The sequence below is a fragment of the Haemorhous mexicanus genome, chromosome 9, assembly GCF_027477595.1.
Source record: "Haemorhous mexicanus isolate bHaeMex1 chromosome 9, bHaeMex1.pri, whole genome shotgun sequence".
Taxonomy (NCBI): Eukaryota; Metazoa; Chordata; class Aves; order Passeriformes; family Fringillidae; genus Haemorhous; species Haemorhous mexicanus.
The window spans coordinates 30,934,623-30,958,495 of NC_082349.1; the positions used below are offsets into that span (position 1 = coordinate 30,934,623).

Consider the following 23,873-nt stretch of genomic DNA (forward strand, 5'->3'; position numbering starts at 1 on the left):
TGACAGGGTACTGGACTAGGCAGATCTCTAGAATCATCAGATTTGCCTGTTCCTGGGCAAAATGGACATGACTGTTGTGGGACCACTCAGACCTCGAATTCTAAAAAGAAAATTTCCAGTGCATGATTTCTAAAGCAAGATAGACTCTGACTTCTGTGTTACAATATATGTGCTGTTAAATATGATGTTAATAATATCAGCCTGATTTATTTTTTTAAAATACTTAAATTCAGGGTTTAAGTCCAGAAAGATTTAACTGATGATTTCTTCTTTGAAATGGATGCACTGATAGGATTTGAATAATGGTTGGTCGTGTTCCAGTGTTTCTGAGATTCTCTGGACGTCATAGGAGTTTGTGACTGTGATAAATGGAGTGCATCTTAAGTGTGTTGTTAAAAGGCTGGTTTACCACAAAAGCCTTCTCTTCTACATATGCCCTGAAACAGAATTGTTTTGTAATGCTACATGACAGCATTTTTTGGAATGCTTGGGATCAGATGACTCTCCATCTCTTTGTATCAAGCCTTGCTTTGCATAGCGCTGCTGCTTTTGTGATGCTTTCTTCCTGTGGTCTGTCCTTTTTTCCCACAGCCAGGATGCTTGCTGAATGCAGGCTCCTCTATCAAGTGCATGTTTCTGACCCCTTCTTTTCCCTGGAGAAATAAGCTTATCAAGTCTTTCCTTCTATATTATTTTTTAATCAAACAAAGAGAAGGCACAGCGGTAGCTGAAGCCATTATCGCTAACTTTGTATCTTGCAGTACTGAGACATCTGGAAATTATCTTGGCTCCTACAGGCATGCCCAGCTGGGGGCCAGCACGGTTTATTACAGCTCTTGTGTCCACTACCTTGTACTTAACAAAGAACCTGATCATCCACAGAGTGTTTGTGTCTGTTGTTGCCAGTAGGCAGATGTCTGTGCCAGGGGACTGGGGAGGAACTGTCTGAGCAGCAGAATTGGGTGCTGAAATGTGATGGACTGGGGGGGGGACAGAGCACAGTTCCTGCAGGGAGGGATGGGGGCTGGAATCTGCTGAGTTCCTGCAGGGAGGAATGAGGGCTGGAATCTCTGGAGCTCTCTGCAGGGAGGGATGAGGGCTGGAATCTCTGGAGCTCTCTGCAGGGAGGGATGAGGGCTGGAATCTCTGGAGCACTCTGCAGGGAGGGATGAGGGCTGGAATCTCTGGAGCTCTCTGCAGGGAGGGATGAGGGCTGGAATCTCTGGAGCTCTCTGCAGGGAGGGATGAGGGCTGGAATCTCTGGAGCTCTCTGCAGTGACTGGTGAGCGTGTGGGCAGGGGTGGCTGCGTTGGTGCTGCTGCGTTGGTGCTGCTTGATCGCGTTTGCAAATGGCATTTGATGAAGGCCCTGTGTCCTGGGTTGACTATATGATGCTTTTATCCCCAGTCATCTGTTCTGTTTGTGCTGAATAATAAGTTTTGCACCTTTAGGACTTGTTCCAGAGAGTGAAGCAGTGTGCAGTTTGTTTTCAGACACTGCACTCACTCCTTCACATTCCTGCTCCTGGCCTGTTGTTGTCTGCGGATGGACAGACAGCGGGACAGAGCTCTCCTTTGTTTTAGTTAGTTTTAGCTGGCTGAGGCAGAGAAGTTCCCTGGGCTGTGGGGTTTTCCCCCTCTTCTTTGGAGCTGTTTAACCCTGCTCTGTACTGAGCACCAGCAGAGCACCAGCAGCTCCACCTGCGGCCACCGGGCCAGGCCTGGGCAGCGGCATTTCCAGCACAGGGGGACTGAGAAGGGACTGAGTGAGCTGAGCTGCAACCCAGGGAGGGCACTTCTCTGAGTTTGTCATCTCTTTGGGCCCAGCAAGGGGTTTTATTGTGTAATAAACAGGTCTTTCCACTTTTCTCCAAAGAAGTGTTTTTCCTGAACCGGCTGGGAGAGGGGCCAAATAAATCTGCTTTTCTAGAGGAACCCCTTTGGGGGCTCTCTCCCAAATTTGCCCTGAACCAGAACACCCTGAAAAGATGTTCAGCGAAAATGATCTGCCCACGTGGCTGTGTTCCCTCTCCCCCTTGAGCAAACAGCAGCAGGAAGCCGTGGGTTGGTGGAGGTGGTCACTGGTGCAGCCAAAATCCAGGCCAGGCAAAACCAACACAGGGCAGCAAGGTGAGGTGCCCACGTGGAGAGAGGAGACTGAATCCCTAGAAGCAAGAGCAGAGGATTATTGAGGGTCCTTGTGCCAAGTAGGGAAGTGGTAAAACGTGAGAAAAACTGCATGGAGAGAAATTCAGGCTAACACATCTGAAGGGCACATCATAATTTTAGAGGTGTTTCTTTGGATTGTCATGGCACGTGAGCGAGCTCTGTGGAAAGGTCAGCGGTCAGAAACACTAAACTGGATCCTCAAACAGTTAGGGAAGCAGAAAAAAAGAAAGACTTAAAAACATTCCCATCTCTTTCTGGAATGCGATGTGCGGTGCTAGTCCCATTCTTAAATTAAAATAAATGTGTTTGAGCTGGAAAGGAGCAGGGAGGGGATGCAGTGATAACCCAAGCTGTGAAAGGGTTTCTCTGAGGAGACTTACTGGGCTCCTTGCATAACAAGAGGAGAGAATGGAGAGGGAGATCACAATGGAGCAGGAGGAAGCGTTTTTTATGTTCTTCTGATGCTCCTTGGTTTTCATGATGGGTGAACCTAGAGGAAATTACTCCACCTGCTCCAAGACTGTGGATTGGGTTTGAAAACCTGTTGAAGTGCCTTTCATTTAGGAAAGCCTGCAGTTGAATAATCTGTTTGTTTTGGACTGTGCAGAGGTATTACAGATGGGTTAAAGTCATTGCCATGCCACGATGCTTGGTTTGCACCACTGAATGTAATTTATGATTCAGGATGTGGTTTCAGGGGCAATGAATCTATTTGTTGCAAGTTCAATCATTTGCACACTGTGATTCTGGTAGTTAAAACTATCCATCTTAAGTCTCTTAAAATTAAGAAAATTATTTTGCTTCTTTTATTTTGTTTCATTTTTCATTTCCTTGTTTTCTTTTGTTTGTTTCTGCCTACCCCCAGCTGTTTCTTTGGTTATGTGCTTGGAATGACCCTGAAATGATTTAACCTTTCAGGGACATTCACTAGAAGACATTTTAATGCTGCCATGGGATTTGGGTGATTTGTGAAAACCCTGATTAATAGGACATTTTAACTGATACCCATCTCTAGGCAGCAGAGATGGATATCAGTTAAAAGAAGAAAAGGAGAAAAGGCATATGACAGAGGTGTGATCTGAATATGGAGCTTTCTTTCTGTTAGCTTTGCTCTTTTCTGTGCAGTACTGGGCAAATAATCATTTCTTTGGTGACATTTTGGGGATCTGGAAATGATCAAAAAGGGGAGGGAAATGGTTAAGCTTTAAGAACATTTCTCCTCTCAGAAACAAACTTAACTGTAAAAGATGAAATCTCCTAATCCCAGAAGAGAACTTGTTTGTTTGCTTTTTCCTTTCGGAATATTCTGTTACCTGCTCCTCTATTGGAGGGGACGATTTGATTGCAGTCTGTTTGAAACATTTGGCATCCACAAGCTGAAATGCAGAGTGTTTGACTCCAAGTGGTAATTGTTTCAGTTTTCATCACATAAATGCTGGTACCATTCCCAGCTTTTGTTGAGACTTGGGATACTGTGTCCTGGGACCCCCTGTGTTCTCTTGCATTTAAAAGCAAGGCAGATTCCTTTGAGATGGTGGGATGGAGCTTGCTCATGCGTTCATCTCTGAGGCACAGAGCAGGAAGGTTTGGAGCCATTAATCTGAGCTAGAACAGGCTCTTTCCACACCAGAATTCCTCCCAGAAGTTCTGGTGGCTGTGCTTGCTTGGCTGGTGCTGTTCTGAGTACCCAGGTGAGACTGCAGTCCCTGACCTGGAGCAGACCTCCATAATCACAGTGGGAGAGCACTGGATTATGTGCATTTTGTCTTTGTTTCTGTGTTTTTCTCCTGACCCATCTCCTCCCCTCCATTCAGTGATCTCCAGCCTCCCCAAACCCTGGCAGCTGTCTCCTAGGTAGGGATGGGAGAGGCAGGGCTGCCCTTTGAATTCCCAGTGGGCTGGGGAGGGGCTGGGCAGGACAGGGATGTTTTGTTTTCTCTCCTGGGGACGGGGTGGGATGCAGGGCTGGCAGGAATGGCCTGGGCCACCCAGTCAGGTGAAGGTGGTGGGGTCTGAAACACAGAGGCGCTTTACACTCCATCCCAAGAGTTCTGTGGGTCACATAAACATTTTACCATTGCCAGCTCATCACAGCACACTGCCAGAGACCTCACAGAGTCTGCAAAGAGAGACCTTTCTTCTAAGGTTCTTACATTTATGAAAGACTAAATGGTTTTTGAATAATTTTGATTGAAGTCTTCAATATTTGTAGCAGGGAAGCAGCTCCAGAAGCTGATGCTAGAACATGGTCCTACTTCTGTTTGTGGTTGGGGTTTTTTTGTTTCTCTTACCAAGATTGAGTTGAATTTTTTCAACTCAGAAAAATGCACTTCCAAAGTTTTTCTTTATGTCTCATAATGATTGGAGAGGGGGGTGAGGAGCTCTGGGTCCCCAGTAGCCTCTGCTAGAAAAAGATAAAGTCTTGTTGCTGTCTGCAGCATGGGAATGGTGAGGGGCACAGGTGGGGCTGGGCTGGCTCCCCTGGGCTGAGTTCCTTCCTGCACTGCTGCATGGCTGGGTTGTGTTTCCCCTGCCTTAAAGCAGGGATTTGTGGCAAAGCTACTGCTGAGCTCTCGCTGAAGAACTCTCTGAGGCTTGTCAAAAACACCTTTTTTGGTGTGGGTTTTTTTTTCTGGGTTTTTTGGTGTGTGTGTTTTTGGGTTTTTTTTTGTGAGCACACTGTTCCCATTTCATCTTTGCTGTTGCTGCTGTTCATTCTGGTTCCCTGGGCTTTTTGCTAATATGAAGATGTTCTGTGTGAGCAGTTAATTACCCGTGCTGTCTGGGGTGCAGGAAGTGGAGGAGTGGTGGGGAATGGTTCAGTGCTGGTGGGTTTCCTCAGTCAGCATATTCCCCTTCCTGCTCCCAGAAGGATGCTGTGCTCCACTTTGTATTTGCAAACCTCCATCTGGAGCCCTGAGCAGCTGCCAGTGGAGCTCCTCATGCGAAAAGGAATTGAAGAACTAGCAAGACCACAAGAGCAGCTTTTGGAAGTGCATGGTTGGCTGGGCCCAGATGCCTGGGTAGAGGGGGAACCCACAGAGATCAACCCAGACATCCATCAAAGGCAGCACTGGGGGACACAGACAGGAGGAGGGCAGGGAGAGACAAGTCTGCTGGCTCTTATGTGCAGTTCTTAGTTAAATGTAGGATTAAATTTGCTGCTGGTGGAATTGCTGTGGCTCTAGCAGATTTAGGCCCTTAGAAAACACGAAGCTGCTGTAAACAGTAGGAAGTAAATACTGTGATCTTTACATTTGCTCTTTGCTCTTGGATTTCCTTGCATTGCTTTGTTCTTGCTCATCAACATTCCTGGCAGGAGATCCAAGGCTGCTTGTTTGTGCTGAGTGCCTGTAGAGATCCAGGTGGTTCTTGGTGGAAGGCAGTGTGCTCTCTCTCCCGATGGAAGGAGAAAGGGAATCATGCCTGTGCACCTGGTTCTCCTTTTGACAGCAGCATCTAAAATCAGCTTTAGACCTGAAGTCCCAGGTTGGTCTGGTTTAGGGCTGGGGTGCATGGGAAAAGTTACTGTACATAAGCAGAGCTGGAAGATTATTTGAAGGACTCTTGCTGGCTTCTGAGAATTCTGCATAGGCTGGCCAGGCTTGATTAGTCAGTGTTAAGCTTGCAGCTTACAAAGGGTTGGAAAGATAAGTGTTTATTCTTTGTTTGCAGATGCAAGTTTTTGTGCAGATTGCTGAAAGAGTGACGAGCTCGGAGTGTGAGACACGGAGGCACTCTGTGCACCAGTGGCTAAATCAGCAGACTGGTTTCAAACACACACAAAAACCATAACTGGAAATAAATTACCTAGCCTGACATTTTTCATGGGGCTTAGGTAGGCTAAAAGATCACAGCTCCTTGGGGAGGAGGGGAACATGAAAAACTCGAGTGCTATCTCCTGTTCTGTGTGCAGAACTCTGGGGTTTGAAGGAAGGATGGGTGAAAGTTTTGCTTCCCAGAAGATGCTGCTTTCCCTTCCTTGCCAAAATGCAGAATGTTTGCTCAGGTGACAGGATCAGTTAAAGTATAATAAATAATCAGGGTTAATATTTCACTTGCATTATTTACGAAGATGTTGGCTACTGACCAAGGCAATGAAACGTGTAATAAATGCAGCTGGAGAATTATACTCCAGTAAATTTCAGATGAGCTTTATTTAATGATACGGTATAAAAAACCCCATTGCAATGAGAGAAGCCACTGTTTTGTAGCCACTGTAAATGTTTTAGTGCATTTTTAAGAACTAAGTATAGTACTTAGGCTCTCACAGCTAAAGCACACAATAAAACAAGGATGAGGACTAGGAATGTCTGCAGGGCTCAGATGCACAGGATATGGAAGCCCAGGTCCCAGCACTGCTATTTTTTGAAAAGCTTCGAGGCTGATGGGTGGGATTTGAGGCACCAGAAGCCATGAAGTTACTGGATTTGTCTTGCAAGTGGTGAGCCACAAGAGCACACACATCCTCCACCAGGGCAGTCTCGGGGTCACAGCTCATTCTGGCTGGCAGAGGCTGTGTTAAACCCCCCAGCCAGAGGCTCCTTGTAGGCAGCTCCACCTGGAGCTCTCTCAGGGTGTTTTACTGCACCTTTAGGGTGGGTTTTGGGGACAGGAACTTCCAGGAGCTACCTGGCAGCTCCAGGCAGGCTGTGGGGAGGGGTTTCCCTCTGCCAGCAGGAGCTGGGGTCACTGAGTACTTTGCAGCACTGCTTGGGTTGGTTTTGGGTTTTTGTTTTTGGTGAGTTGACAGAGGTGCTTTTAGAAGGATTCTTTGCATCCAGGCATTCAAAGCTTAACTTTGTTTCCTTTGTTCTTCAAACCTCGGCCTTGTTCTCTCAGTTGCCTGCCTGAAATCAAGGGTACTTGATCGTAAGAGAAGAAAGCATCCACCTTGTTTCTGTCTGTGTCCCTTGTGCTTGTGGAAGAGCTGACATAAAAGTACATCTGTAATTTAGTGTTGTCACATATCTTCTCTCCAGCCAGAAATGCATCTAAATATAGCTTTAGTACTCTTCTGAGCCTCAAACTCACCATTTTCCTTCGATTTACTGGCTCTCTCTAAGCCCTGAGAGCTGTCTGATTGTCTCCCTTTGCAGGCTGGCTGTAGGGCTCACAGGGGCCATCCAGGCAGCCTCACATCCACCTACAGCTGCTTCTCACCTCAGACTGGGAGATAATAGACCCAGCTGAATGCATTGGAAGAGCAGTGGCTTTAGAAAATAGGCACTGAACCTCTGAAAGTGTTTTCTGTAAAAAATCTCCCCTGGGAGTTAAAGTTCCTTTTCCTCGTGCCATAGCTGTGGGTAGGCTGCTGCTGGAATCACCTTTGCTGCTCTGGATCCCAAAAGTTGGGATAGGAGCTGCAGGGCTGCCTGCTGGGGGAGGTTCTGCAGTGCTCCTGCAAAGCCCCTGGAAGGGACAAGGCAGTATTTTCTAACTGGGAACAAAACCAGTTTGGGGGTGAACAAATTCCCTGTGAGTCATGGGGGGCTTTTTTGGGCTTTGTTTGTAATTCTTGAGTAAGAAAAACCCTTTCCTGAAAATTTGTATGACTAGGTGGCAATACCTTCCTCTCATCTCTGAATTTTAGGAGTGCTTTGTATGAACATTGCTTTTGTTGGCTGGCCATACAAGGACCCCATTGCTTGGATTTCTAGTTTCACATCCTGTTCTCTCAAAGCAGGATGATTCACACAAGTGCAGGGCACAGGCAGCACTCCTTCTGAAGTGGCTACTTTCATGCTGTGCAGTGATAAAAGTATTCTAAAAGCAAAGTGGGACCCTCCAAGCCTCTGCAGGCCACTTGGACCTGAGATGATCTATCATCAGTGTTTGTCTCTGCTGCCCAAGATAAAAGTTTGGTAGAACAAATTGAAAAGTAAGTGAGCAATTTATTATCCAAAGCAATACTTGTCTGTTGCCTTCCTTTGCAATTTGTAGTTGTCAGGGTCTTTTTCAGAGGAGCACAGCAGCCTTTTTGCAAGTGTCTAAATTACTTACACTGACATATTCTGACTTTCATATCATGTATTTTCAGTATGTGCCTATTCCTACTTTAATTTCTGTGATCTTCTAATGGAATTCAAGGGTTTGGGAAAGTCTAGAGATAAACCTGTAGTTAAAAAGAAACACTTTTTGAAAGGCTGGAATGGTAGAATGGAACTTTTAAAATGACTGTAAAATGCTCAAGATTTCTAATTTGGAGAAGAAAATAGTTTTTTTTTTTTTCTCTTATTTCCTGTGGTGTGCATTCAGAACTGTGTGGCACATGGGACTTTCACAAATCTGGACTGTGTCTCCTTGCAGTTGCTGGTAAGGAGTCTGCAAGTTTGCTGATGCTGCTTGGAGCTGTCCCACTTCTCAGGGCAGAGCCTGTCCTGAGTGCCAGGCATGCACTTCTTGGGAAGAAGCTGAGGAGCTTTAGGTGAGCTCCTGCCTCCAGAGCACAGGGATTCTGGTCAGCTTGGATGCTCTTGCTGAAGTTTTGTGGCTGCTCTCTTTGTGCTGGCATCCTCTTCAGGTGAGCAGAGGTGGTGCAGAAATTTCTTTGAAGACCATTTATTATTTTAAGACCTGTCCTTGTCTGGATCTGCAAAGTTGCTGCAGTAATTAAATAATTACATTTTTGACTCCTGGGTTTTTTTTCCCTTTGATTTCAGTTGTTCTCCTCAAAAGTTAACCACTGGGAAGCAAAGTACATATGCCAAAAAATCAGAAACAGAGAGTACAGAAAATATTGTGGAACAGAAAGAATCGTGGAGTCATAGAATCATTTAGATTGGAAAAACCTGCCAAGATCATGGAATCAAAGCCAGCACTGACAAATCCAACACTAAACTATGTCACTTAGTGCCACACCTACATGTCTTTTAAAGTTCCTTGGGGATGGTGACTCAGCCATTTCCCTGGGCAGCCTGTTCCAGCATTTGCCAACCTTTTTAGTGAAGAAATTTTTCCTGATATCCAACCTAGACCTCCCCTGGCACAGCTTGAGGCTGTTTTCTCTTGTCCTGTTGCTTCTTCCCTGGGAGAAGAGGCTGATCCCTACCTGGCAGCACCTCCTTTTGGGGAGTTTTAGAGAGTGAGAAGGTCTCTGCTGAGCCAGGACACCTTTCTGTGGCTCTGTGGAAGAGGGATGGATGTGATGAGGCTCTCAGCATTGCTGAGCCTGGGCTCTTTGCCTCAGGCTTGGCCCCCAGGGATCCAGCCCAGGGCTGTCTGGAGGAGCTGCCCCTGCAGATGCAGGGCAGGGGAGAGCTGGGGCAGCTCTGCTGCAGGGGTTCACTGCAGCTCCCCCTGAGCTCAGCTGCTCTCAGGCCCCAGAGGATTCCTCTGCCCTGGGCTCTGCCTGTGCTGCAGCTCTCTGTAGGCTCAGCACACAGGCAGGGCTTTTATCAGTAGTGTGCATTGTATTGATATTTGGGGTGTGTTTGTAATCTTCTGGTAAAGACCCTGAAAAATATTAATGTTCTTCTCTTTTCTTAATCCAGGATCCTTCTCCTTTACCTTAAACTAAATTGACTTTTCTGACTCCAGCTTAGAGACACGAGTCTTAAGTACAGAGCCATTGGATTATCCTAAAGAAAAACCAAAGTGAAAAGCTCCCAAAACAAGCCAAGCAAACCCCATGGAAATGTGTTATCCATCCTGACAAGATCAGGTCACTCCTTGTTATGAAATTATCTGAGTCAAATGGTTTAATTAGCATCTGGCTTCCCATTACTGTGCTTCCTCACCATCTTCCCTTTGGAGAGAACAGTGTGGATGCTGATCTGAAGGCTTAGGTAGTGCTCTGCAGTATCTGATGTTTAATTGAAGCAGGGAGCAGCAGTGCCAGCTCTTCTCCTCAGATGCAGCTAAGGCTGTTCTGGGTATTAAAACTGTATTTTTAGTTACCAGATCTGTTCCTAGGTAGGATAGGTAAGCAGCTTCTCCCTGGTATTCCCATGTTTGGAATGACAGTAGGTGCACCAGGAGCCAGCATTCTGGTGGTGAATGTCTTGCTTCAAAATGCATAAGATTGGAGATGCATACATTCCACATTCCTCCCTAATTGCAGGAAATTGCAGATCCCAGCAAAATTTGGAATGCAGCTGCTTATATAATTACATCTTCTGTCAGTTGCTATAGCTCAGCTTTACAGCCCTTCTAAAATATCTTCATAGTTTATGGGACAAATAATGCCCCTGTTAATGTTACTTTGGGATCACCCCTTTCATTTATTCACCACCACTTCCAAAGGACTGAGATTTTTCCTCATGCTGAGCTAATAACAAGTGTTAAAAATTAGTGATTATATTAAGGTGACATTTTGCTTTAGCTGCTGTAATTACTGTGAAGCCAAAAGGCATCATTTCAGTTTCTTCCTGTTGCTGGGGTTGAGTTTAGTAAGAAGTACCAATTCCTGTACCTCAGGTCAGTTTGATTTTGGTTACATGCAAACCTTTCCATGTGATGGCCTTTGGAAATAGAGGGTCATGGAAGAGTTGTTGGGTTATTGGCAACTAAGTGTTGCTGTCTGCCCCTGGTCATTGAAGGACAGATAAGATACAGATCACAATTCAGAGTTTGATGGAATGTGTTGGCACCACTTACACCACCATCACAGCTGGCAAATGGTTGAAAGGTTGAAAGTATTAATTAATTAAGAATTAAAGGAATTAATTTGGTCTGGCTTTTTGAGAAGTGAGAAAAATGTAATTTAACCAAGGCAAAGTTCATAGCTGGACCATGTTCTGCAAATTCCCAGGCAGAAGCAGAATTTTGAGGGTGTTAGACTTTGGATGAAAGATGGTATGAGCAGACCCAGTGGCTGAGGTGGAGCCTCCTGGAAAAGGGCATGTTTGGACCCATAACTGCATTTCACTACTGGGGCAGTGCAGTGATAGGGTAGTATTTTAATCTGCTGGAGTCTGTGTTTAGAAACCCAAAACTATGTGTTTCTAGTTTACCAAAATGTAGCAGAACATTGCAGAAATTACCAGGTGAGAGACTGTAGCCTGTGCTTTGTGATAGATTAGACTATTCAAACAGTTTATTATGACTTTAATCCTCCAGTGCATGAAAACTGGCATTAAATGGGCTATTTAAAGTCTCTTTGTGTACAATCAATGCTCTCATGAGAAGAAAGAAACCTCATTTAGGCAGGACAGTGTGGGAAGTCTTCAGCTATTAAAATAGAAAGTGATGGTTTCTAGCTTTTTAAACTGGTTAGTCTTGAGTGTGTAGAAATTGCAGCAGAAAATTAAAACCCTTGAAAGCTGACAGCAGAGAAGCTTGATTCAATGAGACAAGGTTTATAGAGCTGCAGTACTAACTCTGGAACTTCCTTACAGGCTTGAAATTACATTTGGGCAAGTTACTATAAGACATGAATTTGAAATTAGGGTAAGTTGTTTTTTATAGTAGAACACCTGCTTACTCAGTGTTGTAGTGTTTCCAGAACAGCTGATTTCAGATATTGCTTTTGCTTTAACTTGTGGGCTTTTGTATATAAGCAGCAAATGCCTTTAGATTATTTCTGAAGGTTGGGGGCCTGGTTTTCCTTCTCAGCAAATGTCTGAACTTCATGGGCTCTGCAGGGTCCTGTCCCCAGCTCTATTACTTTTCCCAGCAGCAGGAGCTGCAGGATTTGATTTTCTGTCAATTATGCATTCACAGCATCCCTTGAAATGGTGCCTTTCTCTGCTCCTCTGAGCCTGAATGGGTCACTGTCTGCAGCTAAGGAAGGAAAGCCTTTGTCATGCCCTCAACCATCATTGTTCAACCAAAAAAAAAAAGGCAAACAGTTTTGTTAAAAGAAACTGGTGCCCCAGCCAAATTCTTGTTTATTGTTAAAGGAGGCTATAGCCCTCACCCTATTTATTATGTGTGAAGAAAAGCTTTGTTTTTATGGCTTTGGGGTCACACAGGCCTCTTGGGTTATTGATTTTTGTTCTGTACACAGAGAAGCAGTGCTGGCATGCTCAGCTCCTGCTATCTCTGATGAAATTGGAGACAAACTCTGCTTGGGCATCCCCTTTGGGTGCTGCTGTTCTTGGCCACTCTGTGTGCAGCAAGGTACAGAATGCAGGTTGAACAGGGAGGAAATCCTTGTACAGGAACACAGAGGGCTTGTGGGTGGGAGTTGTGGGATCCCTCTGGCTCTTTTGGTTATATTCTACTTTCTTTTCATATCTACTGGTATTTCTCCTGTACTTAGAGGGGACTCTCTTCCCCCTCCTATGTTATTGATACTTCTGCTTATTGTTTCCTTTTGCTCATTTCTTTTGTACTTGGTGCTGTTTTTCAAGTGCTTACAAGGAAGAATTTCTTAAAAGTAGTCTGCAAATCCTTGTTTATCCCTTTTTCTCTATGCTGTTTTCTGTATCCCAGATAGATTGTCAGCTGGGATTGCAGCTCTGCAAGGCATTTCTTGGGGGGTGGTATTGGAAAAAACCACCAAACTGTAAGGCAGCACAAGGTACAAATAATGATCCTTTATGGAGTGTTTGTGCTGATTAAAGACAAGTGCTTGTAAGGCTCAGCCCCTGGACTGATTTGGATTCCACTCTGGAAAGGGAGAGCTCCTAAAGCAGTGTTAATTTGCCATTCCTGGTTTCCAGTGCCCAGCTGTCAGGATTTCTGCTCCATCCCAGTGCTATCTCCATGCTTATCCTGCTTGCATTCCTCACGTAGAGATCTTTATCTAAAATTGATTCTTGTCTGGGGAATTAGAGTCTGCTCAGTTTGCAGGGAGGCTGAGAGCTCTGGGCAGCTCCTCCAGGCTGGTGAAGCCATTGCTGGAGATGTTGTGATGGGCTGGGGAGCTGTTTGGAGCCAGGCTGGAGAGTGCACTGGCTGGCCTGGCTGGTCCCCTCTGTTCCTGCAGTCTGACCCTTCACTAATCCTATACTGCCCAGCAGTTAAAATTTCACTGCCTTCTTTTCAGCTCCCCAGGCACAGGGGCCTTCTTGGGCATGGTGGGTTTAAAGTAAAGCTCAGAAATGAGCAGCCCTTAGGAATACAAAATTCTGCAAGTCAGATGCTGTTTGGTGTTTTCAGAGTTTATGAAATGTGTTGGGTTATCATGCCCTGATGGCAAAGGAGCACGACTTGGTGGCTTGGAGATTGTGTCTGTTTATATTTCCTAATTTCCTTTCACTCCCCAACCCCAAAAGACAAGATCTGAGATTCTTCTGTTTGTTCCTCGTGTCTGGAAGCACAAAGGAGGCTCATTGTGCTTTCTGGCAAAGGCAGTCATCACAGTTTGTAGTGTCTGTACAGCTTGGCAAGGATAATTTGCATTTCATCCTCCATGCATATGGGGTCTTCTCCCTGTTTATAAGGGAAATATGAGAGGAGGAGTGGACAGATAGGACTGGAGACAGAAAATGTGCCATTTCTAGGCTTGTGCAGTGTGTTTTTCTGAACAATACTGTTCTAGCTGTTTCTGCAAAACTCCCAGAAAAATATGAAGAGTTTGTGATTTAAAAGTAATGACATGATTCTGGTCTTTATCATCCACTTCAAAAGAAATTCCAGCCATTTGTTTGCTATTCCTTCTTTGAAGCTGGCAGCAATACAATCAGAAAATGGAAATGCTCCTGTGATTCCCCCTCCTCTTCCTGGAAGATGTTAGGACCTTTCCTTGCTGCTGCTTTTTAAACCTGCATCTCTGTCTGGTGGCTTCCTTCAAGGATGCAACTGTGAGGCTTTCAGGTTGCCATGTGAAGTTTCAACAAGCTGAAATGTTGACTTCCAGCATTTGGGAGATTGTCACTTCAGCTAGGCCATTACTGGGAATGATTTAAGTAACAGGATGTGGTTATCTAGATCTCTCAGCAGCTCTTTGGGATGTCTTGCCTGTTGGTTACATTCTCTCCAAATAAATTCGCACTCAGCTTGCTTTTCAGCAGAAAAAGAAATAATTTGTGTGCATTTTTTACTGCATTTTTTATTAGTGAGTTATTAAAAATGGGAGAGAGATCAGCCTCTCTGGCATGATTCCAGACCCTGTGGAATGAAACACAGAGCTCTGGGAAGCTCATTACCAGAAAGGTGCAGGCAAATGTGAGGGAGCTGAGGAGTGGAAGGTCTCCTTTTGGGGAGGGGTCCCGTGAGCTCAGAGTGGGGGGCATCTGAGCAGGGGATGGATGGTAGCAGAGCTTCACTAGCAGGAAGGCTGGGGCTGTCCACAAGGCAAATTGGCACGTGGTCAGGGCAGGTGAAGGTGGGTAGCACTGCTCTGGCCTCAAGGCTGTGGAATATGCAAGGAAACTGCAAGGCAGCTTACTCAAAATGTGCAATGTTACCTTTGCCTGACTTGCCCACTGAAGTCATTGTTACGAGATTTATTGGAAGCCAGATGATTCCCAGGCCTGAAAACAGGTGGGACAGCACTGGCTGTTCTTTTCATTCAGCCAGCTACCTTTGGTAGGAGGCATTTCAGAGAAGGTTGGGCTGAGGAGGTGCTGGAGGAGTTGGTCATGTGTGTAAGTGTTTGCAGGCTCAAAGCCTCTTCTGTGCATTGGTGCAAGAGTTAACCCACCACGGTGGATTAGCCAAGCTGCCTGCTCAGCCTGGTGTTTGGGTGTGCCTCTCCTCTGGATATTCCCCCTTCCAGCTCTGTACTGGCCCATCCTTTTCTGCTTTGGCCATTTTCCTCAATCAGATGCCAGCCTGAGTGGTTTTGTGAAGGCAGCAGGCCAGTGATGTCCCAGGGGAGGTGGTCAGTCCTTTCCACACCTGCTGGATGTCCTGCCTGCCTTGGTTCCACCCTCCAGCCCACGTTGGAGAGCTCTGTTTCATTACAGTGCTTGTTCCTGTGCACATTCCTGCCTGTGGACATGCCAGCAGGACCTGTGGCTGTGCACACTGCAGCCCTTAGCTCCCTGCCAGCTTTGGGGAGCACAGCTCAGACTGGCTGTCACTTTGGTCCCTTCTCAGGCTGGTCACAGATGCAGTACTGCTCCCTGCAACTCCACTGGTTTGTTGGCTTCTTCTTAGAACATTGATTACAGTTTTCCTGTTAGCTTTTAGTTCCTAATACCTTTAGAAGATTGAAGTTATCTAAAGGAGAGCATCTGGGCACTCTTGGGGCAGTTTGGCCCCTGTCCTGTGCCAAAGAGCAGCCATGAAATGAAGAGCTGGGAAGGGAGAAGCCAGCCCACTGCAGAGCAGGATCTGTGTCCATTTGAAGATGCTGATTCTTCATCAGCTGATTCCCTCTGTGTTTGGAGTGGAATTTCTCCAAGTGCACCGGGTCCCTTTGGGATGAGGATGGCGCTGTGCAAGTGCAAAAGATGATTATCATGTTGTTGTATTTATTTGGAGAGGATATGCAGCAGTTTTCAGACAGCACCCTAATTGGGAATTCAAATTCCAGCTGGTAGATTGAGGCTGAAAGGCAGAGCTTTGGGATGGAAACAGGCAGGCACAAAATGCTGAGGCTCCTAATCTGTTACAATATGTTTGTTTAATACAAAGTGGTCTATTGAGATTGTTTTGCAGAGTAGAATAATCATTGTGTGCTGACTAATGGGAGACAGCAAGCTGTTAAAGAGCATCAATTAACCATGCAGGAGGAGATTATTGAGTATTTTCACAAGCATTCAGGATGTGAAGAGTAAAGGATATTGCTTGAAGGTAACCCTCAGAGGTTTTTAGCAGTTGAAATCTATAAACTGCAACAAGAGTAGCTGTGGCCATACATATGTTTGCAGAGCCTTCCAAGAACAGGAGTTAGCTTTCCAGTTCCAGATTGTGCTGATAGAAAATAAATAGTGCTTTGCTGAACTTGTTTTGTTATTTAATATTGATCATTTTAAAAATTTCCCCTCTTAAGTTTATCTAATGTTATCTCAGGAAACACTTGTCCTCTTTATAGAAGCTAGCATGGGCAGCATCCTCCTGATGCTTGGGTGTAGGTTCTGTTACCCTTCTGTTCCCTGGCTCTAGGGCTGTTGTCCTTGTCCTTAGAACTGCTCCTGCTTGCCTGTAGTAATTCCTGTCCCTGCTGTGGCTGTGGGTCAGAGCTGGGTGCACTCAGGGCTGAGAGGAGCATGCTGCTCCTCCATCATGTGCCTTGCTTAATGGATAATAAAATTCTCCAGTTTTGACTGCTGGAGAGTATGAAAACCTATGTTTCATTAAGAATGCTTTTATACAGCCTTAGTGTGCTTCTGCTGGAGTTTAATGTGAAAAATAAATAACATCTTGTGGGCTCTGTTTGCTGAGTGATGTTGTTGTTTGTAACTGATGGGAAATTTTTCCCATCCTGGATTCCAGCGTTAAATCCACTTTGTGCAAACATCATTTTCCATTTATTCATTGGCTGTGGGGAGACCAGATAAGACTGAATTTATTTTTTCAGTTTTGTTCCTTCTGAAGTGGTGTTAGATGATTGCACCTCAGTTATTCTTACAGCCAACGGCGAGAGGTGTCCCTGGGATTCCTTGGGGATTGTGATAAAGAGGGGCTCCTGGTTCTTGGACAAGGACAAAGATAGACTTCTCTCAGCTTCAAGTCTCTGTTCAAATGCCTTAATCAACAGAGGTCTCCTTTAACAGATGGTTCTGCATCGATAAAGCCTTTAATGTGTTAGTAAAAATTCAGAGAAATTTACTCCTTTTCTGATTTGATTGATTTTCTCAATCTTCTTTAAGCCGAGGCTGAGGGGTGAGAATAACTCATCAGAAGACTGTGGAGAGGATTAATTACTTGGCTGCAAAACTCCTGAAGATATTCTGCAGGAAGATGTGGGATGAGTGAGCGAGGCCCTGGTGAAGTTGGTGTCTGGAGGAATTTAGCTGTGACTGCAGCTGCCACAGCTGCAGTGTTTCACTGTCAGAGAGTGCAGACTGATACCCTGCATGCCATCCCCTGCTGAACTGGTTTCAGGAATAAAACCTTCCCCCTGATCTGGGGGATAAAATTCCTTTCCTTCTCGCAGGCAGCAGCTGCTCTGACCCTGAGCAGCTGTAGCTCGACGGGGGGAAATGCTGCAGGTGCTTCTCTGCCTTAGGACTCTTGTCCTTGCAGCTGGGGCTGCTTTGAGCTCTGCCTGATCTCTGGTGCTTCAGAGAGCTGCCAAAATATCCCTGACTTTACAGGGAACTTGTCAAAGCTGTGATGTCTGAGCTACAGATATCTTAATGCAGATCTGCAGATTTAAAACCCCAAGGAGTTGTTCAGCTTCACCCACGGGCAGGAAGGGGAGGGGTTGCAGAGCAATTTCAAGGCTGGAAGGGGTATCATTAGCACTGAGCTTGACCTGAGCTGAGCTTTGGCCAAAGGCTTCATCCCTGGAGCTGCATGGAAGCATTTCATGGTTCATTATCCTCACAGCAGGAAACAGTGTCTTACTCTGAAGCTGAATATCTTAACTCGAATTTTGATCTTCTTATGGCTTTGTCAGCAAAGTCTGATCTTCACCTTTTTTCCCACTTCCTCTTAGGAAGTAAAGCTGTGTGTCTGTCTCCATGAATGGAATATTTTGACCTCTCTAAGTTTCATACTGTAAGGTTTGTTTTCTGGGCTCTGGGTCACTGGATGCCCTGCCTGTGGCTCCTGCTCTCTGTTTCCCTGTGGTTTTTTGAGGCACAAACTCCAGAACTGTGCACCAGTCTCAGGAGAGCTCTGGGATTTGTGCAGGTTGCAGAGGCAGCATCGCTTTTGGGAAACTTTGCTGCTTTTTGACTGAGTTGATTTGGCAGCTTTTTGCCATAGCAGAAACAGAAAATCCCATTGGGCCAAGAGCCATTTCCCTGAAGGCCTTAGCAGGGGGCCTCTTTTACAGATGTTTCCCCACTGACAAGTGCATTTTGAGATGAGTCACTGAATTCATATTTAATCCACGAGTAAAATTGGCAAGGTAATTACCATCTTGCAAGTTCTTCAAATCAAATTGTTGGAGAACATTAAATCAAATGCTTTGGAAAAATCCCAGTATATACAATTGCTTTTATAATCCAGACTGTGATGCTGTCACAAGAGAAGCTTTTATTTTATTGGGGCTTGTCTTCAGTGAGAGTGTGCTGCCTGGTACTCATTTTGGTCTTGGCCTCTGCTTGACTCTGCTCCATTATTTTCCTTTTCCTAATTGTTACCCCATAATGAGAACTGAGAATTAAGGAATTGCTTGCTTACAGTTGTCACCCCTACTTTTCAGCATTGCCAAGTGCAGGAAACATTTGCAAACCAGAATAACGTTGTTGTTCACGAGGCAGTTGATCTGCTATGACAACCTGGTGGCTCAAAGCATGACAGGGATGCAGGTGACTCTGCTGGGTCTCCCTTTTTGCTGCGTGTGTTTTGCTCTGCAGCCACCCCACCCACTCCCAGAGAGAGGGAAGCATGCAGAGACCTTGTGTGGAAATCATCACTGGACTGGGAATGTGCAAACCACAGGCAGCTCCCTGGGTACTGAGGCTGCTGCCTGGCTGAAAGCACAGCTTAGCTTAATTCAGTTTGCTCTGCCACATGCTTTAGTTTACACTGCCAGCTGGCTCCTCTCTTGGGTAGGTCCTAGTCCAAACATGATGTTTGGTGGTGTTTCCTGGGGGAGGATTTCTTTCACAGAAATGTACCCTACTCTTCCCTTCCTGTTCTTTTTCTTCCCTCTACAGGTGGCAACAAGAGAAGAACTACAGGAGGAGAGGTTCTCTGCCACTGCTAGAAAAGCACAGGAAAGCATTGGACTGAAACTGCGAGGTGTCACATCCCTCTGTGCTCCACAGAAAAACAGAATGCATGGTGTGTGCAGGCTGGTGCTGAGGAACAACCAGCCTGCTAGTAAAATGCCCCTTGGTCAGTGTGTGTCCAAGGAGGCTGCTGCAGCTGTCAGTGCTGCAGAGGTGATCAGAGAGCTGCAGGTGAGAGAGGCCAGCCTGCAGAGAGAGCTGCAGCAGCTGCAGCAGCAGTGCAGGCACAGGCTGGATGGAATTGCAGAAGGCTTGGAGGGAGTGATTTGTGTCTCCCCTTGAAGAGAGAAACCTGGGCTGGGAGAAGCAAAGGAATAAAGTGGCTTGGCCACATTGTGCAGCCTGGCATGGGGGAGTGTGAGCTGAGGAACCAAATGTAATTTCTAATTCTACAGCCTGGGAATCATGACTTGTTACTGCTTTGTGAGTTGTACTGGGGCCTCAACCTCAGTGCTCTCTCTACAGCCCTTTATTGCTAACCCTGCCAATTAAATTCTGCATTAGGCTTGGTGGGAGTGTGCATAAATCTCCCTTTTATCTTCTGGATTTCTAGTTCTTCTGCCAAGCCCTGGGCTCTCTCACAGTGCTCAGCTGTGAGGCACGGTGTACATCGAGGCTGTGCATTCAAGTACTAATTGCATTCAATATTTTCCAGCAATTGGAAGAGTTCATTAGTCAGAAAAATCCACATATTGGAGAACATGAAAAATACCAAGGCTTAGAGAGATTGGAAATATTCTAGAGTGTGTTGTTTTAATTCAGCTGCTCGGAGTATTTGTGGCAGCTCTAATGTAGTCACAATAAAGAAAAACAAATGCCTAATAATAAATAAAGCACTGCACTGATTTCATTTACTGGTGTGATGCACTCGAAGTAATTGGGTTCTCAAAGAGAACAAACTAGAAACCATTCCATCAGGTTGTGAGTCACAGAGAGATGGATAACTTCTGGACCTGCTGTAGGAAGTTTCTGTGATACAGAAATACAACCCTAACTCCCAAGCTTGAGGAGTCTCCAAGTTCTGGCTCTCAAGGCTTCTTCCCTTGGAACAGTGAAATGCTTTTCCTTTGGCCTTAATTTCCTACCCTTTTCTGGTTTGCTTTCACCAAGGAATATTTTTATATTCTAGTTGTACACTTTGAGGAATAAACAATATTTAAAGAAACCTGTCTGCTTTTCATTTGTGAATTGCTGTGAGCAGTGGATTTCTTTTGTCTGGGGAAGCAGCCCCTGGGAGCAGGGTGTTTGTGTGTCTGTGCAAGGCTGTCAGTCACAAGCAGTGTTCCTGCTGGCAGCTGGCACTGGGAGTGACACAGAGTCCTGGAGCAGAAACACCCTGTGGGACTGGTGAGATCCCTGTCTGGGGCAGGTGGCCCCAGGCTGCTGCTCCTGGAAGAGTCTCCATGGCTTTGAAAAGCCAATCCTCACCTGTAGGTGAGACTGGGGGGGGTAGCACGGTTGGGACGGACGGAGATGAGAGATCTCTGAAGGCAGGTCGTGCAACTTGCAGTTTACTGCAAAGGGCCTGGGTACAGGGCCCTGCTGGGAGCTGCCAGCTGCAGCTCGGAGCAGGCCCGAGAGAAGAGAGGGGGAGAGAGGATGAGAGGGGAATAACGTAAAAGGCAAGAGCTAAGAGCATAGAAAAGTAACTAAGAGTAAGAGAGCAAGAGTACGAAGTTCCCGTTACAATACAATAAATCATCTTCTGTGTTGAATACTCTGATTCTCACTAACCAATCTAGTACAGCATACAAATCCTATAGCATTTACATACAGCCTATAAGAATCACTACATTACCACACTGTGTTACATTTTAAACCCTAAAAACTACTCTTCAGACCCCTTCTGCCAGGCTGGCAGGGTCTGCTCTGACCCTTGGACCTGCCTGTTTGCAGAGGGTATTGTTTCATCAAAAGGGGATTACCCTCAGCCAGCCACACCATTGTTTTCTTGTTGTTCAGTAACTAAGGGATGTCAAAGCTTGCTTTCATTTCAATCTCGCTTGTAGTTTCTATATTCTCAAAATCTTTTGCCAGGCAATCATATTTGTAAGGCTTTCCTGTTTCATCTTCCCCAACACACACCACTCTGCTTTCCAAACCATCTCTGTAGGTGTAGGGTACCTGTTTCAGGCTGGTACAACTTTGGGCAGGTGTTGGCTCCAGGACTGCTGACATTTAATGCACGAGAGGACTCATTCAGACAGATTTCACAGAAAATTATTAATGAATGGGAGTGAAGCAGTGTATCCCAGAACTAAGAGTGGCAGCACCAGTCTCTGAGTATTTTATATTCTCCTTCAGCTTTTATACAAGGAAATTTTCATACTGCATCACATTTAGGTTTAAAATGTTGCCCTCAAATGATCTTTTCCTCTCCTGGGATATTCAGCAGAGAAGAGTGAGCAAATATTCTCGAGCATGGCAAGAGCCCTCAGATTCGAGTGCAGGTCTGGCTCATGGCCTGCTGTGGCTTCTCAGGGCTGGCTCAGTGCTGGATGCCAGCATTTATGACCCTGCTGTGCACTGAACCTGACAGGAGTCCCTTGGGGATGACTGATTTCCTGGGATCACAGCATCTGGAATACAGCTCTCCAGTCCTCAGGAGCTTGGTGAGCCATCAGCTGTCCCTCCAGTGCTGCTGGGAGCTGATGAGTGACAAACACCACTTAAAAGCCTGAGAAAACATCCCTGGATTAACACCAGCTGCACTGAGGGCAGGAACGTGAACAGAGTGACCACATATTGGAATAAAATCCCAATATTGCAGGGTGGAGCGTGCCGGGGCTCACCCGGCCCTTGCTCTGGACCAAAGGTGGCACCTGTGGTGTTCCACCTCAGAGACACCTTTGGCTGGCTGGAGGCTGCAGTTGGGCACTTGGAATGAGTCCAGGCATGGTAGAAACTCAGTTTACCTCTGGTGGGAAAGGTTCAGGCGATGATGAAGAGGAGAAGGAGAGGATTCCATCAGAGGGTTAAATCCAGAGTTTATTCCAGGGTGACACAGTTCTGAATCTCGGTAACAACTCCAGCAGACCCCGACCGCATGGTTCCAGTGCCTTTTAAACTCACAGGGAGGTGGGAGGGAGAGGATAGGTGAGCCACCGACCAGGTGGGAGGGGGAGGGTCTCAGGGGACAATGACACCTGGACAGGCCAAAGACCCCAGGTCTGAGAAGCATCTTTTGAACTTCTGCCAATCACACGATGCCCTTGCTGGAATGTGGAACTGGACAGACAGCCATTAGGAAGGGGGAGGGGAAGGAAGAAGTTGGCACACCTGAGGGAGGAACTGGGATGGGATATTGCTTCACACTGCAACAACCACAGTTCCACTAAATGCAGCATAACCTAGGAGCAAATAGGTGTTTGTCACCTCACATGGTTACCATGGCATTTGTGGTATTTTCCTTTCAGTCACTGGGGCCTGGCACTGTGTCAGCAGCTGAGGATGCTGCAGGAGGGGGAATGGCTGCCCTGGGAGATCGTGACAGCCAGCACCCACATGCCTGGTTGGTCTGTGGCAGGAGGAGAGTGAATCAAGCAGTTCATGCCATCCACGGGCTCCTGCTTCTGAAATGTTAAACATCACTTCACAGAAAGGGTAGAGTGTTGTAAACAATGCCCTACAGGCTGAAAACAAAGGCAGAAGCTGTCAGGAGGTTTCCCTTTGCCATACCCCCATGCTGGTTGTACATTTCCTGGGGAAGCAGGAATCTGCCCTAACATTGTTGATGGAGTTGAGCAGAGAAGAGTAGGTGGGTGTGGGCTGGGGAAGCTGTGTGAGTGTCTCACTGTGTGCAGGAGGTTGTTGAACTCAAGTGGTGGGGGAAGCTGGTGGTGATGCTGTCCAAACATTTGTGGTTTGGTTTGCTTTCTGCTTTGTTTGAAGCAGTTCTCCTGGTGGGTGAATCCTGAAGGGTGTAGTTTGGGCTGGATCCAGCTGGGAACTAAGTGATGCTGGGAGAGAGAGGAGCCTATGCTGGAAAAGCAGGAGACCAGGTTTAAATCAGCACCTGGCAGAGATGCTGCATGTGCTTGTCAGGTCCCCCTGGTGAGGATCAGGCAGAGGAGAGCTGTCCCAGATGTTCACCTGGTGCCAGCTGCCAGCACAGCCTGTCCACATGGAGCCCCATCACAGCTCCCCCTCCCTGTGGGCTGGGAGCACCTGGCCTTGGCTTCATCCTCTGCTGATGCTTCACTGCAGGCAGGCTGAGATGCTGCTGCAGTGCTTAAACCACACTGCTTGTCGGAATCCAGGACATCCCTCTGGCTCTCCTGGATTGCCAGGACCCCTGCCAGGGGGCTCAGAGACCCTGGCACAGAGCCCAAGACACCTGTGGCTTTGATTATGACCCATGGAAAAAATTACCAACCTTGGATGAGAATCTGCAAGCCACGAAAGTCTAAGTAGAATAATAATTAGTTTGTCAAGGGGTGAAAAGTAGATTTTTGGGCTTTTTAGAATGGGGGTTCAGGGGGCAAGATGGAGGAATCTGGGCATGTCCAGCCTTTCTCCTTCTTCTTGGCCTCCACCTTCTGGGTGATGGTGGCACTTTTGGGTTGGTTTAGAGTAGAAGCTCACTGTCTAACACAGGTGATGGGTATTGGGAAGTAATTGTAAATATTGTACATGTAGGTTTTAGTATAAAGACATAACACTGCCCAGGGGCAGGCAGAGTGCCTCTGTCTGTCCTGCTGAGTGACCTCGGCTGGGCAGGAGAAAGAATTTTATAGATAAGGAACAATAAACAACCTTGAGACTGAGAACTGAAGAGCTCTGACTCCTCCTTCAGTGCCAGGCTGGGAAAAGAGACTTTGTGACCCATCTGGGGGTCACTGTGAGCAGCTAAAGCCCCGAGACTGCTGATGGATTGTTTTCCAGCAGAGCCTTAAGAGGAGTTTTTACAGGACCTGTGCAGGCTCTGGGGGGCCAGCACTGTGTTTGTAGGAGAGCAGCACTGAACCCATTGCTCTGGTGTAACTGGGCCTTGCTTTCCAAGCATCTCACTAGGAAAATG

At 46.3% G+C, this 23,873-nt stretch overlaps 1 protein-coding gene across 2 annotated transcripts in view; it reads left to right on the top strand.

Annotated features, from left to right (window-relative positions):
* The window catches only part of TEDC1 (tubulin epsilon and delta complex 1), a 73,826-nt gene extending 53,808 nt beyond the window's left edge, over positions 1-20,018 (top strand). For both annotated transcript variants that reach the window (XM_059854811.1, XM_059854812.1), the window contains one exon: positions 18,779-20,018. In XM_059854811.1, coding sequence (XP_059710794.1) covers positions 18,779-19,135 — 357 coding nt within the window. In that variant the 3' untranslated portion in view covers positions 19,136-20,018. The remainder of the gene's footprint in view (positions 1-18,778) is intronic.
* The last annotated feature ends 3,855 nt before the right edge of the window (positions 20,019-23,873 follow it).